The sequence below is a fragment of the Diadema antillarum genome, unplaced genomic scaffold (assembly GCF_040938485.1).
Source record: "Diadema antillarum isolate AM-2024a unplaced genomic scaffold, OU_Dant_1.0 scf00000166, whole genome shotgun sequence".
Lineage (NCBI taxonomy): Eukaryota > Metazoa > Echinodermata > Echinoidea > Diadematoida > Diadematidae > Diadema > Diadema antillarum.
The window spans coordinates 1014356-1030505 of NW_027271055.1; the positions used below are offsets into that span (position 1 = coordinate 1014356).

The 16150-nt window shown below is 39.4% G+C and overlaps 1 protein-coding gene across 1 annotated transcript; it reads left to right on the forward strand.

Moving 5' to 3' along the window:
* The first annotated feature begins 313 nt into the window (after positions 1-313).
* Positions 314-14398, forward strand: LOC139722496 (uncharacterized). Its single transcript, XM_071633785.1, has 12 exons — positions 314-509; positions 1081-1209; positions 2755-4633; positions 5402-5613; positions 5956-6657; positions 7625-7747; positions 8445-8546; positions 8885-9001; positions 12070-12155; positions 12796-12879; positions 13334-13396; positions 13807-14398. The coding sequence occupies exons 1-12, from the start codon at positions 354-356 to the stop codon at positions 14144-14146; spliced, it is 3993 nt and encodes a 1330-aa protein (XP_071489886.1). The 5' UTR covers positions 314-353; the 3' UTR covers positions 14147-14398.
* Positions 14399-16150: the final 1752 nt, after the last annotated feature.

The window sequence follows — 16150 nt, forward strand, 5'->3', positions numbered from 1 at the left end:
TTGCTGTTGAAATTTAAAACAATTTAGAAAAAAAAATACCCTTCTGCTTTTGAAGATATGGTGAGATATTCCTAGGGGTGCCGCAAACTGGAGCCCTGCAGCAAATTGGTGCCCCTACTCTACTACTAGCTAGGGTCTACTGATCTATGCATCTACCTGCAGTGTTCTTTCTGGGAGGCATGAGAAAAGTGTGAGATGGGTTGCTGGGGAGTGAGACTTGGTAAACCTCTAATGATATGGCTGTTCACATAAAATGTCTAGATTTTATTTCATATGATATATGTGATTTTTATTTGTTTAAAGGATGAAGATGAAGATGATTTCTGATGCAGTATGAATGATTTGCCACACCCATGGATGAGATACTGCACAAGCTGGAGGCCTGCATGGCCAAACTGGACAACGTTGCCTTCACCCCAACCATGCTGCCATCTTCGTCATCTCAACCAATAACCAATAACTATGTTTCCATGGTGAAAGTAAATGGCAAACCTATCCTGCCACCTTTGGTGAGTGTTTGTTTGTCTGTCTGTGTAACATTTGTTGCTAGTTTATTGCCTAATATTGGTGATGGTTGCCCGAAAATCATCCTATTTATCATCAACCAGTTTGCAATAACTGAAAATAATGATGAAAACCTACACTGGATTGTTTGGTGCTTTTGTTTTTTGGTTTTGCTTTTTAACAAGAAATGTCTGTACTTCTACAAGAAAAAGAATAATAATCAGTCATGGATATTGGCCCCTGATTTCTGGATTGTTAAAGCAACATGATGTTAACATGATCAAATTGATGTCAATACAATTGTACTGGAATTCCTTGATGTAAATAATGAAGACATTCTGTTTTGTATCTGATTTATGCTTATTTTGGAGCCATGTTTCCCAGATGAAATTTTGACAGTTCCTGCATTTAAGCTCGCGTAATTCATTTTTTTTTTTCATTTAACTTGTCAAGCTCCATCTAAACTAAAAAGTTCCCATAATTCATGCTGCAGCACTTGTCTTATATGATGATTCTATCATCCTTAATTTCTTCAACACGAAGTATGATGTTATATTTTTGTTCTGAAACCTGCAGATGACTCCAGAGAGGCGAGCCGAGATGGCCAGGTATAGAGCTGAAGCTGTGAGAAGAGACAATGAGAAGGCTGAAAGAAGGCAACAGGATCTCATGAGGAGGGTGGAGGCAATTGTTAGAAACTTTGAGGTAAAGTTTGTCTACTTCTGTTGGTGTTTCCTTGGTGTTTCCTAGCGGGAAACAGAGAAGTGATTGTGTATTCTTCAGAAAGTATTACCACATTTGAGAGTAGATGTCTGGATGATGAGTTCTATAGTCTGTTTGAAACATTGAGTTGATATGTTGTAATTGTAAGTTTTCATCTTGTTGTGTTTGAGAAAAGGAATGTTTCAGTATGATAGAAATAATTCGGTGTGGACATTTATATACCTCCACTGTATGTGAAATTCATCTCCAACATGTATCATATTTCATTGTAAAAATGTACAAATAATACTCTTTGATTGAGTATGAAAAGGATGTTTGCCATGTGAATCTGTGGTGCAGCAGAGATAAGTACACTGTAAGTTGCCCTTCGGTACATTTTGGCTTTGATTCATAATCCTGTGTGTACTTTACCATGCCAAGTATTTGAAACTCAATTGTTTGAATGAACGTGAAGGGAATAAAGCAAGGCAGTACTATACCTAAGATTCAAAATTTGGTAACAAAGGAATGATGCACCTAGACCTTTAACCCTAACCAGGCTGGGCTTTTCTGGGTGTTCTGTAGGGGGGTGTTGATTCAAACATCCCCCCCCCCACCCCGCCGAGATCTCGGCCGTTGACCGCGCAATCACCACGAAAATTGGGACATATACATTACCTGTGGTGTAATCTACCAAACTATACAAAAAGAAATGGAAATTTTCGTCATAATAATTAATTATGCTAATATATGCATAAAATCATAGATTTTGCTCTAAATCAGAAAGTAAAGCTCCTAGAATCCTCATTTTAGGTGATGCCATTCTTTGTAGCATTCCTAACAATGTAATCAAAAAAAAAATCTGGTATCAAAATAAATTTCTTATGTGTTTTATTGTTTTATGAATTTCTTATGTATTTCTTTGTTTTTCAACCTTTTGTTTTATTATTTTTTTCACAAAATTTATGACAGAACCTATTTCAAGCATAATTATGCTAAAATTAATTGATTTCAGCATATGAAAGTGAAAATAATTATGTCTTTATGAATAAGAAGAGAAAATTCCGTTTGCATAGACTTTATACACAAAATCACATTTTTGAGCCATTTTCAGTCTGACAGGCATGTATAAAAGGTCGTGTAGCATCATAACGGTATGCGCGATTTTCACGAAAATGGTGTCAAAAGATGTGCAAGACTTGAAGGTAAAAAGTCAGCGAACGGCGCAGTAAAAAAATCTCGCGCGGCGGAGTAGTTGCAAAAAATGTCGGGGGGGGGGGGTTTGATTCAACTCCCCCTGGCCTTTTTAGGGTTACCGGTAAATGATTTAAAAAAAAAAGTATGATCTTTTCCATTGTGTCTCCATTTGGTTTTCACTGAAGACCTGCATAATGTGATACTTCATTTAGCCATTGGTTTGAAAGAAAGAGGGGTTTTACATGGCACAGCCTTTGTTTCATACAGCACTCGTTCTCACTCTATGACAGTTGCGTGTATATAGATTACAACCAAAGCATGATGTTTTGTTTTGATCATTTTTGTGAACAGGCCAGCAGACATACAGTTGAAGAAAGTCCTTTGCAGGAAGAAAGCATGGCAATCACTTCTGACACCATCGATCAACCCATTCCTTATGTAATCAGGAGTAAACCAAAGCAGAGAGAACTATCCAAGGGGAATCCATCTTACTCCCCTCTGAAATACATGGAGGTTGATGAGGAAGAGTGGGATGTAAGACCAGCAACGCCATGGCGACAATCCAAGCAATCAAAGCCACGCAAGCAACAGATTGCTGCCAGGTTTGGTTCCAGTGTCCAGCAGCCAACATCTTCCACCATGAGGGTGGATGAGAGTGGTCATGGTGTGATGAGGGGCCTCACTCCAGACGTCTCTGCCATATCCCTCTCATCCTCTCAGGCTCCAGGTGCCTCGTTGGAGATTTCACCAATAGCTGCAAACACTGGAAGCCTTCCTGCCGTTCCAGAGGCTCAAACAAGTCAGGACTTTACAGGGACCATGTCAGAGAGAGATACAAAACCGGAAGCTGAGTCTGAAGCGAAGCTGTTTCAAGACACCACCGAGGAGAGGTATGATGTCAGTTCCCCTGCACAAGATAGCCACAAACAGACCAACACTCTCAGTCCAGCACAAAAGACAAAGATGCCTGTTGAAGTTAAGGATGTTTCTCCAATCTCCAAGCCTGCCATCGTAAAAGAAACTGTAGCAAGTCCACTCAGTCCTATTTCCACATTGGGTCCTGTAACAGTACTGGCCAGTGGTGCCACAGCAAGTACAGAGAGTCAATCGACGAGCAGCAGCAGCAATAGTGCCTTGAATCAAACCGTCATTGATCTGTCTCATATGTCAATCGACCAGGGTCAAATTAAGGAGGTACAGCCGAAGGAATCACCAAAGACAGAAGAAAGAAGTAAGGCACAAGAAGTGACCAATCGGGAGGTCAAGAACGAGACCAGACCAAGCGTGCAAAAGCAGGCTGATAGTTACCAGAGGGATGAAATTAATGCAGTCCAGTACTTGAGTGATACTGAGTCATATATGAGTTTGCTTGGAGAGTATTCTCTGTTACCTACTCCAGGATCACAGCGTACCAAAGTGCCTTTAACCACCAAGGAAGGTACAAGAAGTTCCTTCTTTCCTGATCCAACCTCTTTTGGTGAGACGAGCAAAGCCGATGAGCATGGGTCACTTTTGCCAGCGGGAAATACTAGATTTGATGATACTAAAAGTCGCACAGGAGCAACAACTGTGAGCGAGTCCACAAATTCTGTCGCTGCTTCGGAGTACTTTGGCAGTTCTCTTGGAACACTGGGCCAGTCCTGCACCCTTCCCATCAGTCTCAGCACCACATCTGAGTCAACCCTCCATGGTGTTGAGGACGTCTGGGAGGAAGGGAGCCATGAGGTGACCCCATCAGTCATTCAGGATGATGGTGAGCTGGCTCGTGCTACTCCTCTTGGACAGGAAAGTCCTGCACCTGTCATGGCTCACCTGCCCAAACAGACTTCACCAAGTGATGCTGATGCCACTGCCAAGACCAATGGTCCAACCAAAGAGGTCACAGCTGTGGCGGCTGGTAAAACTCAGTCTGCAACAAAATCTTTTATCCAGGTAGCATCTGATCCCAGATCTGGAGTGAGAGTGGGAGAAGACATCCAGACTCCCTTGAGGCAACATGTGAGGAGGTCCTCATACACCTTGGACTTTCCTTCACCAGCTCTTCTTGATGCAGAGTCTCGCCACCAGGCGCCCCACGTGGATGGCTCAGATGTCAGCTATGGTGATGCTAGCAGCAAGGCTAATGCAACAGATGGGGAGAGTGATGTGAAGGCAGCAGCTGAGATTTCTGAGGCAGACCCAATGAATCCATCTGATGATTTGTCATCAGGAATGAAAGATTTGAATCTAGGTAAAAATCTGTTGAAATCATGTCTCCTCATCCATAGCACTTTGCTTTTTCAAGTAAATGAATTTTGATGAAATATAAGCCAAAAACTTGGCAGTTCAGGGCAAACTCTATTCCTGCCATTTTATCCTGTACAAAATTTGAAGCTATAAATTTTACAGGATGTGTGTGAGAGGGAGGTTCCCCATAAACAGACTTACTTTAATTATATCCGTGTAATAAGTTTGTGCTTGTTCTTGCACACAGAGCAATCATCAGTCAGTGTAGAATTGATCCAATTTGATCAGATGCATGGTCCTACAAAAAGATGCATGGTTCTACAAAAATGAAAACTCGATCGTACTTATTTGCAGGCTATGTCAAAAGGGAAGGGAATTTGTATCAAGTTATTTGTCACTATTATTAAGAAAAAAATGAGGCTTTTGTAAAGGGAATGGGAAAGTAGGCTTCATGAATTTTAGTGGATGGTGAGATTGAATTTGAAAAAATGTGCCATGACAATTGATTTGATATAAGCATTAAAATATTTCAATTCCTCAGTATTGAAATAATCTTTTAAGCAATTTGAGTTCACATTTGCAGTCAACCTTACAATATCGATAGAATTGATCAGGTATTAAAAAAGTAAGTTTCCATGATGTTTAACAAATTCATAGATCAGATAATGAATTAAGTAGACATCAGGCTTTGACAAATTAGACATGTTACCAGTGGGGGAAAACAAAAACTAAACAATCTTTTCAAATGGATATCTTTTGTGTGTCTCTCTAGATGAGGCCACAGAGGCTAAAGTCCTGTCTCTCCAGCTAGCATGCCTGGAACAGATGCAGAAGAAACTGCAGCGGCAGCATGAGGAACAAATGAAAGACCTGGTGGTGACCCAGAAGCGGGAACTGGGCCTGCTGGAGATGGAGATGGAAGAGATTCGGAGGAAGGCGGCGGAGTCAGCTCTGGGATTCACAGAGGAGACAGAAACATCACCTGTGAGTTAAAAAAGATGTATCATGAGACAATTAAAGCTTAATTGATGTGATTTGCTCATCCTATCCTAGTCATGTTATCTACAGAGATGTAGATTGGCATTTTTTGTATTGTTTATAAGGTTCTGTTTCTTTTCATAACACTTTAGTTTCTTATTGATGTGATGCAGGTTAATAATGAAAAGTGGACAAATTATCATTCATAAGGTTCAAAGCTTGAGAACATATAGACCCATTTTGGTGGCACTGCTGCAAAAGTCTCAATTCGTATAGATGAAAAGTATCGGAACAGTGATTAATTAACTGATTTTGTTTTGTTTTGTTTTGTTTTGTTCCTTATTGAAGGTACCCAAACATGAAGAGGAAAAAGGTGATGACTCTGAGAAAAATGATGCAATTCTAGATTCGGAGGATCAGAAGGTGCTTCAACCATCCACTGCCTCCGACATTCCGGAGACCAAAGAGGAGCGAAGGAGCCCCAAACTGACTCCCAGGGAAAACCCTGACCCCCTGTCCAGCCCAAGCACCAGAAAGAGACGACTGGATGAAACATCAGGAGATGATTTGGTGGAAGTGCCTCACTCCTACATCAAGCCTTCTACCCTGGTAGGAGGGGCGCAGATGCACCCCAGCTTCCAGTCTCCGGTCAGCCTCCAGCTGTTGGCCAATGCCCGGAGGAAACTGACCCCACAAGACAGCCTAGACTCTGACTATGCTGGACAGAGTGGGCTGGTGACAGTCCCGCCCTCATACATCACAAGTGAGAAACCTCATCACGCCGTGAACAGGAGCCCCACCCACAGCAAACGTCTGGTCACGTCTCCAGATAAAGCAACTGGTAGTTCCTCCATCAATCTAGCAACCTGGGCGTCGCCCACAGGTGATCCAATGAGAGAACAGGGTCAGGTTGGACAGTCAGCCACGCCCACCTCTGTGCAGGCTTCGAGTGTCAGCGATTCTTTCTTCTTGAATGAAAGTCAGACTGCGGACCCTCAACCCACATCAAGTGACCAACAGCGCCCCCAAGAAACCAAATCTTGGTCAATGGTAAGTAATCACCTTGGCAACGTGTAAGCAACCTTATTGAAAATTGTCAGACATTGAGATATCTTCTTCATTTGAATTATATGGTAAATGCTGCACAATCTTTAGTAGGCTTCAACCTAAACTGTGATGACCATGTTAAACACAGATTTAGTCTCTGATAATACATTAGAGGTTTTTGTTTGTTTCTTTGTTTGTTTCTTTGGTGATGATGGTATAACTTGTTTCAGGTCACTGCACTTCCTTTTTGTCTTGCGTTGTTTTATTTTGTCCATTTGTATTCAACCATCCACACAAACAGTATTTCATTTTCTAAAAAGACAAAATCAAATAAATCAAATATCTATAATTTTGTATTAAAGGGTGAAGCATAACAAACAATTTCTTTAGTGAATTGTGAAGAGTTCAACGATCAGCAAATCCAATGTCAGAATCAAAGTCTGCGGTGTGCAATAGTCTCATAGCAGCTGAGAAATATCAAGACTTGGTTAAATTCTTGTTACCGTCATTAAACAGCACATAATATGATTATTACTACGAGATTGGCGGACTTACAGTGTATCATAACATGCGACATTAGAAAGTATGGTCGCATTCTTTGCTATCTAGTGTGCAAATGCCATAGAACAGATTTGACTAGGACATAATGGCATTCCCAACCGTGTACATTACCATCACAGTCCTTCACCAAACTCACAGTTTTACTTTCACCTTTCCCTGAGAACTGGTTGATGTACCAAGATCGCAGCTTGGACCACACCCATTGATGACCGAGGTGCTGTTTAAGACATTAGAGTGAACCATCTTTATTTGTGCAGTGGAACAAGATGTCACATTTGGTAAAGGATTAGATGTGCCTTTCAACGCGGGCCTGCAGAGCACATTTAGTCTTTCACCTCATGCAAAATCTTGTACCAGCTCACTCGTAACCATTCACTACTTGTACACCTTCAAACTCTTGCTCTTCTAGGCAATAACCCCGAGTCTACTGATGGACATCAAGTTTGACAAGATGTCGGCCAGGGTCAAAGGTTACTTGACCCGTGCATTAATGAGGACCCCCAAGGTTGCAGCCATCACCAAAACAATCAAGGTAGGTTTTGTCCATACACAAAGGAAAATAATTTGAGTTCAAAATGTTTAGGGAACTGTAATTATGAATTGATGTTATTCTGCTGGATAATTATGCTATGAGTTACATTTGTTTGGTCCTCAAATTATAATTTTATTATGTTACATATTTGATCAGAAAAGCAAAAACACTGGTGTGTATAGAAACAATTCAATGAGGACTTGAAAGATGATCATATGAGTGGTCGAATCTGTGCTCAAGAACCATCTCAGTGGATTGAGGAATAATTACAGTCTCCCTTTTCAAGAAAAATCTCAGTGATGTCCACCTTTGCATTTTATTTCATTGCATTTCTCTTGTACAAAACAATATATTTGCAAGGTATTAGTTTTGCGATTCCTGTTGACTTGTTAACTTTAAAACACTGTGAAAGACTGGCCTACCTATAGAAAGTGATGTCCCTTTTCTGGACAAAAATTTGGCAGTTTCTTACCCATGCATTTCATTTCATTGCATTTCTCCTGTAGGAGGCAATATATTTGCAAGCTGTAAATTGAAAACACCACAGATTATATGGCATACCTACACATATAAAATATATCCACTGCACCAACTAACTGTTTAGATACTATGATGTTGCACTGTGACAACCAATATTTGGAGAGTGATTTTGTATCTTGCTTGTGACGATTTACTCTTTCCTTCATGTCTCCTTCAGGACACCAGGGCCTTTCTCCTCCAGTTTCAGACTGAAACACCTGTGAAGCGTGGCGTGATGTCACAGCAAGATACCAGGCTTGCTCACAGGGTCCTAGCACAGGTAGATCTCACTGTTCAACTTGTTCCTCAAAAACATTTACCGGTAGATCTTTCACTGATATCTCATCTGAGAAACATACATTTTAATCATCATATGATTTTGTTTCAGTTCTGATACTCTAGCAACCCCAAATGACAACTGGAATGCTTGTGGAGTTTTGTTTCTGTCACTTTTTTTTTTAGATGAATCTAGTGGCATCTGAAATGAGAACATTTTGTCAGCCCCCCTTTTGCTACTTAAGGATACCATAGTCTGTGCAGTTGATCATTTCAACGCTTTAGTAGGTCACTGTTGCCATGGTGATCTTTATCTTAAAAGTGTTTCTCCTTGTGCTTCAGCTACGAGCAGCTCAGTTCCAGCTTGAGGACATCTTCCACAACATCTCCACCTCGGAGAGAATGAGCATCCTCCGCCAAGCGAGGGAGCAAGAGAGAGAAAATTACTTCACTAAGAAGGTATGTGGCTATTCTGTTTATGCATCACAGCTGGACCCAAACCTTCAAAAGTGTATTATTTCAGTCTTATGGTACTTCATTCTGAGTAGTCTGATTACGATAGGAGTCAGTAACATGTGGTTGGGAATTCGTTGCTACTAGTTCGTAGTAGTCATGTTTATGCAAACAAAGATGCCAGAAATGCACATTGGTTTGGTATCAATGGTCTTCATAAACTCACTCCACCATTCCATGCATTCTGTGAATTTCAGACTGAGGTAGTAGATTTATTGAGATAAAGATATATGCATATGTGCATGGGGAAATATTATAATGGGATTTTTTTTTTTCTTTTTCCGTCTTTATTTTGCTTCTTCACAGATTAACAGATACAGAATTTTGACATTGCTGCATATATAAGTACCGTATAATGTTTTCTTTTTTGCAATGGTAAAAAACAAATTGTAATACAATACAAGGGGGAGGCTAAAAACTCCCTCATTTATACCAAAAACAAAGAACCGAGTCCACTCAGCTTGTTGGGCTCAGCCACAACCCCAACATATTCTCAGTCATGTTTCAGGGATGATTTAATCATCCCTGCAAAACTTTCCATCCCCACTTGTCTACAGGCCGAACAAGCCAGTCCAAACAGAGTCTATAATCATATTGATCATGACAAGTGCAGAGGTTTGAAAATCTGAGTTAAAAGTGTAATTGACTGTAATTAGAATTTAGGAATGTAACTGAGCCCAATTGCTTAGACTGCAAGTAACAAACACCTTTTGGTTCTATGAAATGTTAATTTTCCTTTTCTATAAGCTATAGCTCTTTCAACCTTTTCTAGATAAATTATCTCATTCTTAAACTGATCAAAACTTAAGGTCTTGTCTTGACATTTGTTACGGAAAATAAAATGTTTTGCATATAAAATAATGGTGTTTACCAGAGTCTTCTGGGTGTCAATACCAAAACAGATATCAATACAGGTTAGAGGTGAAGAAAGTATTGCAGTTCTTTCTAGCCACTTCGTAACGTTTTGCCAAAAGGTTCGTACATAGTCACAGTAAAAAAACAGATGGAGCAATGTTTGCTCTTCAGTGTTGCATAAATTACAATTTGGGGATGATTTTATACCAATTTTAAATAAAAATTTGTTTGTTGCAATTATACGGTGCAAAAACTTAAATTGAAAGGTTCTAATTTTTGTATCTAATGTGGCAAAGAATGAAATATTGAAACGCTTTCTCCATATAATCAAACTCTCAAGAGGTTGTTGCAAATCTGTTTCCCATTTTAACAAAACACGGGAATACTCGGTTGGACAGATCTTTTTTAACAACTGTGAGTAACAAAATTTAACAGGTGATTTATGGCATACAAATGCTTCCAACCTGTCATCAAAAACTTCAGGCTGCTCATCAACATTTACATGTTCTTGTTTCAAAACTCTTTTCCACTCAGCAGGTATAGCTGATAAAATTGCAAAATAATCTAAATAGTTTGAAATAGGAAGATTAAATTCAGCCTGCAATTCTTCAAAAGACTTAAAAAAACCATTTTCTCGTATCAAATCTCTAACGTAAAATATACTTGCATTGGACCACCTTTTGTAAAATACAGTTTTGCCTGCTACCTTAATAAATGAGTTATTCCAAATCGATTGCCAAAGTATATCTTTATATCTAGCAGGGTTGTAGTATCTGTAATGGGCCCAAGCCTTTAATACATCAATCCAAAAGAGATTTACAGATAAGTGGTTACAATCGTGTGCACTAAAGTTTCCTCTGAAAACACTCTTTCCTCCACATTTCTCCAGAAAGAATTTAGAGAACAATTTCCATTTTTTGGTTCCTGTTTGAGTTTCTTCCTCGAGAAATCTCTTTACCCAAGATACTTTTAATGCCTGACAAAAACTTTCTGCATGTGGCATTTTCAAGCCTCCATTTTTGTAATCATCATACATAATAATACGTTTTATACGGTCAGTTTTTTGGTTCCAAACAAAGTTGAACAGGAGTCTCTGTAACTCATCAAAAAAACTTTTTGGAGGATCTTGTATGTTACTGAATAAATACACAAACTTAGGCATCACCAGTGACTTAATTATAGTAATTTTTCCTAACAGTGTCAAGTTACGGTGTCTCCAAATGTTCAGTGTGCTTTCCGTTTCTTTCAACTTCATTTGGAAATTCTGGTTAAAACAGTCTACACTTCCTCTTAAAGGTATATATATTCCCAAGTAAAATAAATACTCTGTTACCCAGTTCATCTGGATATCTGAACACAAAGTGCCACTCCACGGACCAAGACAAGCGATGTTGCTTTTTTCAATATTAACTTTCATCCCAGATATTTTTTGAAAAGCAGACAGTAATTGAAATGTGTTTCTTAAGTTCACTTCATTAGCAGATAAATATACAATCGTATCATCAGCGTATTGACTAACTCTGAGTTCGACTCCATCAATTTTAATGCCAGTAATGTTCTTACTTTGCCTTAACATGATACCTAGGATTTCAACTCCAACTAAAAACAAATAGGGTGATATTATAATGGGATTAATGACTGGTACAAATCCTCTTTAGATATGGCTGCGTAGAACAATTTCAAGACAGGATGCTAGTTATGGGCAAGGTTTGTGCAGAAAAGATGGCAAGATGCAGGATTCTATGGACTGCTGGCTTAGACTGCATGAAATTGATCATCACTTTATCAGAGAAATTCTGGCGAACGATTTTGTGGCCTCTTGATTCAGAAAGTTAGAGATGCTTTGAGAAACATCAATAAGAAGGTTAGTCAAACCATACTGAAAAACTAGCGTTATATCGCTCATCACTTTATATTGAAATGCCGGCAATGCTCCTTGCTAATTGGCTTATCAAGCATGTGCACAGAAGTAGCTTCTTTAAAACAAAGCAGGTAAATTTATTGAGCATCACACTTTGTTGTGCCGGAAGTGGATCATGGGGGAAAAACCTGTCATTAATTTTATGCCTTGCCATTCTCACAAAGAAGGCTTTGGATTCATAATGGAAATAAAGAAATGTAATGAAATAACGTGGGTTCTTTATTCTTCGTTTGAACAGGTATCTCCAGCAACAGCTGGAGACAAGGCTAAGCACCTGTCTGCTGCAACAAGAAAAGCGATGGAGAGGAGAAGGCAACAGACAAAGTGAGTTGCCAGCTTTGATCTTTCCACTTTACCAGACAGGATACTGTAAGACATGATATATTCGTGGCATGAAAATTTTGTGAGTAGCCACTGGCATCCAATGCACATTGTGTGTGCAAGAACTTTCGCGTGCATTTTAATTTCGCGGATGTTGGCGCTCGCGAAATTTTAAAATGCACGCGAACATTCCTCGTTTTACAGTAACTGATTTTTACCTATCACCACTTACCATCTTAGAGCTGCCAATTAGTATTTCAAATAACATTTACTTTCTTTTCTTTCTTTCTTTTTTTGGTCTTCATAAAAACTCTGATGTTGTCAAAATGAAATTTGTAAAACCGGAAACATTTGTGGCGTGAATCTTTTGTGAATTGGAGCCAACAGCCTTTTTTGCTGAATGAAATTTGCGCGGATTGCCATTGGCATTCAATGCACTGTGTAAAAAAAATCCAAACTTTCATATGTGCATTTTATTTTCACAATTCTTGGCTCCTCACAAAATTTGTGAAAGTTTCATGTATGTGAAAATATTGGGGGGGGGGGGATCCCCCCTTAATGGGCAAAGACTATGCTTCCCATGTTGTCAAAAGAGCAAAGTACATTATGTAAATGTAACTTGAGACTGTTCTTCTTTCTGCAGGGAAATCAACCTGACCCAAAATGGACCCAAGAGACAAAAACTTGGACCATCCAGCCAGAGGCCCAAGAGTGCTGCAGAAGAACGGTCAGTCACTCTTGTCTCACCATTTCCTGTTTGTCATCTCAGTTTCAGCCATGATTTAAAAATATGTTTTTGTCATTTTTTATCGAGAAATATTGAAGAGGTAATAGGTGAGTGGTGTTTGAAACCAGTTTAGATTATCTTTTGCTGGAGCACATGTTAATTAGACATTGGAGGAACCATTTGGAGAGTGTGTTTATTTCAGTGTGACATGTACAACTGTACAATGTGCAATAGTATTGTCGCTTTGACTCTGATATACAACATGTACTAGTACCCCAGTATACTTTATAGCAGTAGAGTAGGTGTGTTAATGCAAACCAGGAGCATATAAGGAAGAAAGAGTGTGATTTATCATATGATAATCGGATGTATATTCTTTTCATTGTGCATGATTAGTTTTGATATTTTCATGGTGTAAATTTGTTATCTCTTTGTATGTTTCATTATATAACAGAGTTCTCCGACCCCTGCAAAGTCAGAAATTACCAGGAAGACCAGCAACTGCACAACCACCGAGGTAACAATTGATTCCAACCAGTCATCCCTCTCTTTCTTTCCTTCCAATTCATGGCCATACCTCTGTTCAAAATATCATCACTGTCAGATATGTTTATAGATTCATGGGGGGGGGGGGTACTTCAGAAAGATGCACCTAAATCTAAGTTTGACTTAAATTGCGCTCAGGCTATGGACGGCCATCATTTCCCGTATGAAATTGGAAAATCTCCCTCCATTGTTTATGTAGTAAACACATATGTGTCATCACGTTGATGTTAAAAAAAAAAACACTCAGCTAATGTAATATTGTAATGTAATAACCATCACTTTCATTTTAAGATGAAATCATGGCAATATGATGACAAGCATATAGACTAGTGTTTGCTTACCTTTCTGTCTTATTCTCTCTGTATCGTATTATTCTGCCAGGACATCTGCATTTTCCTTCAGCCGTCAGAGCCAGAATCTGAATCCATCGACCAAATCCAAGCCCTTTCCAACAAAGCCTGTTGTGGTCACTAGAAACACCGCCAAGCCAGCAAGATCCCCTTCCAGACCATCCCACAAACCAGCCGCCAGACCATCCTCCAGAGTGTCCACTGGACTGACCTCACAGGCCAGACCCAACACTGTCCGTTCAGCCAAGTCTCCGGGCGGAATCTCCACTGTCCAGACCAAGACCAAGAGCGTCAGACGCTCTCTCTATCCTGTCACCGTGGCAACGTCCAAGAAGCCCCAACGCAAGCAAGCCGAGAGCAAAAAGCCGTAGATGTACTCATTTATAGGCCTACTGCTGGTTGCTAAACTTAAAACTTAAGAATTGTTTTGGTTTCAAAACAGTCCTGTTGCCTTTGTCATTTGACTGGTCAGTACTGTTGAATGTTGATAGTTCAGAGAATGTACCTTGTGGAGAAATTTGTGTAGTATTGCATGAACACAATGAAAAACAGCATACCTTGTACAAGAAAATCTGTACTATGTGTGAGTACTATGATTATCTGAAAAAGCAGCACAGCATTCAAAGAGGGCCTTCAAATTCATGCTGTCTTGATCTTATTATTATTATGATGTCATACATGTACAAAACACTACTCTTTTTTTTCTATGCTTAGAATGCCACTAATTTTGCAGTTTCTCCGAGACATATACCCAGCATGGTTCTACCCAGAATTTGGAAAAGATATGTCAATATGTACGCTGTATCATTCAAGACAGAAGCTGGTTCATTCATTCATGAGAACAGTGAAGAAACATGTATTTGTGAGTGTAAATGTCTGTATGAGTCATTGTGTGCAGGGAATAATTTTCCTGGTATCACATCACAATTTGCTATGCATTTTAACACCACTGCTACACAAACTGACTTTTGTGTAGCATAGAAGTGTACAGGATACCATTTGAAATATTGTTCATCAGCTGAAATTGCTAATCAAATTTGAGTTGGAAAATTATTCCCTGGTGTGTGTACATCATAACATGGTGTGAACACTTGGCATGCTAGAATTTACATACATACCAGAATTGATTACCTCCGCCAAAGAAGGAGGTTATGTTTTTATTACCATGGGTTTGTTAGTTTGACCATGTGCATAATAACTCAAAAAGTTGAGCATGGATTTGCATGAAACTTGCTGGAAAGTTTGAGAATGACACAAGGAACAGATAAATAGATTTTGGTAGTGATTCTGAAATTTTTATGGATTTTATGCAGGATTTTCGATATTTTGGCAGATAGGGCCAATGAACATCGGAGTTGAAGCTGCGCATTTTTGAGGTTTTCATACCTCAACCATTCTAGTCTCTGCAAGGTGTGCCACGCAGCTAAGGGTTTATGACTCAACAAAGGCTTCTATATTGGGAAATCAAGCGATTTTTCTGCGTGCATACGTTCGGGTGGAAATCACTGATCTCTGTGGACAAGCAAGATCATCGGTGGAAAGTAGCTGCTTGACGGAGGTTTGCGCTCTCAGAGTGCTTTTCTAGTTTGATCATGTGACCAAGATAATTGCTCAGAGTTCATCTTGAGACACCATGTCAGGTGACCTCCAGACATTCACACTGTCATAACTTTCTTGTTTGGATTAGCTGAAGTTTGTACTGATTGTTACCTTGATTAGTTTAATCCAGTCACATACCTCTTCAAGGCAAAGTGTCTATTCATATGCAACTAACACATTGTAAAGCAGTTAACGGTCACTTAAATTCAGATGCCTTCATGTGTAATTTGTAGAATGAAAAGAAAAGTTGTGACACTTACTGGAGAGAGCTATCAACCTTTGGAATCTTACTCTTTGGTATTAAAGTGGCTATCACAATACTATAGTAGCATCAGAGAACACAATCTTGCAGTAAACTCAAGCCAGTTCTGAGTGTGTAATTTAATTTTGTACATTGCCATCAGTCTAATTTTACATTCCAACTTGCACATTCTTTTTAATAGGAGTCCTGGAATGAGGCATGTCCGTTATACAATGTACATCCTGTACTTGTTTCTAAACATTGGTCCTGTGAACTGTAGTTGGCTTGTATCATGTTACCACAGCATAGTTTCCTTTCCTCTGACAAGAATTTTGAGGAAATGATCACCTGCCCACATTGGATGTGTGAAAGTCATGTTGTGTGCACTGTTTGGACACCACTGCAGTTTAAATATCACTGTGACTGTGTGTAATCAGAAGCGAGCGATGAATGTCTTGACAACCATTGTTGATAGCTTCTATAGGACCAATGACTAGGTGATTAGTATGTTGCATCATAGTGTGAATGCTTAGTA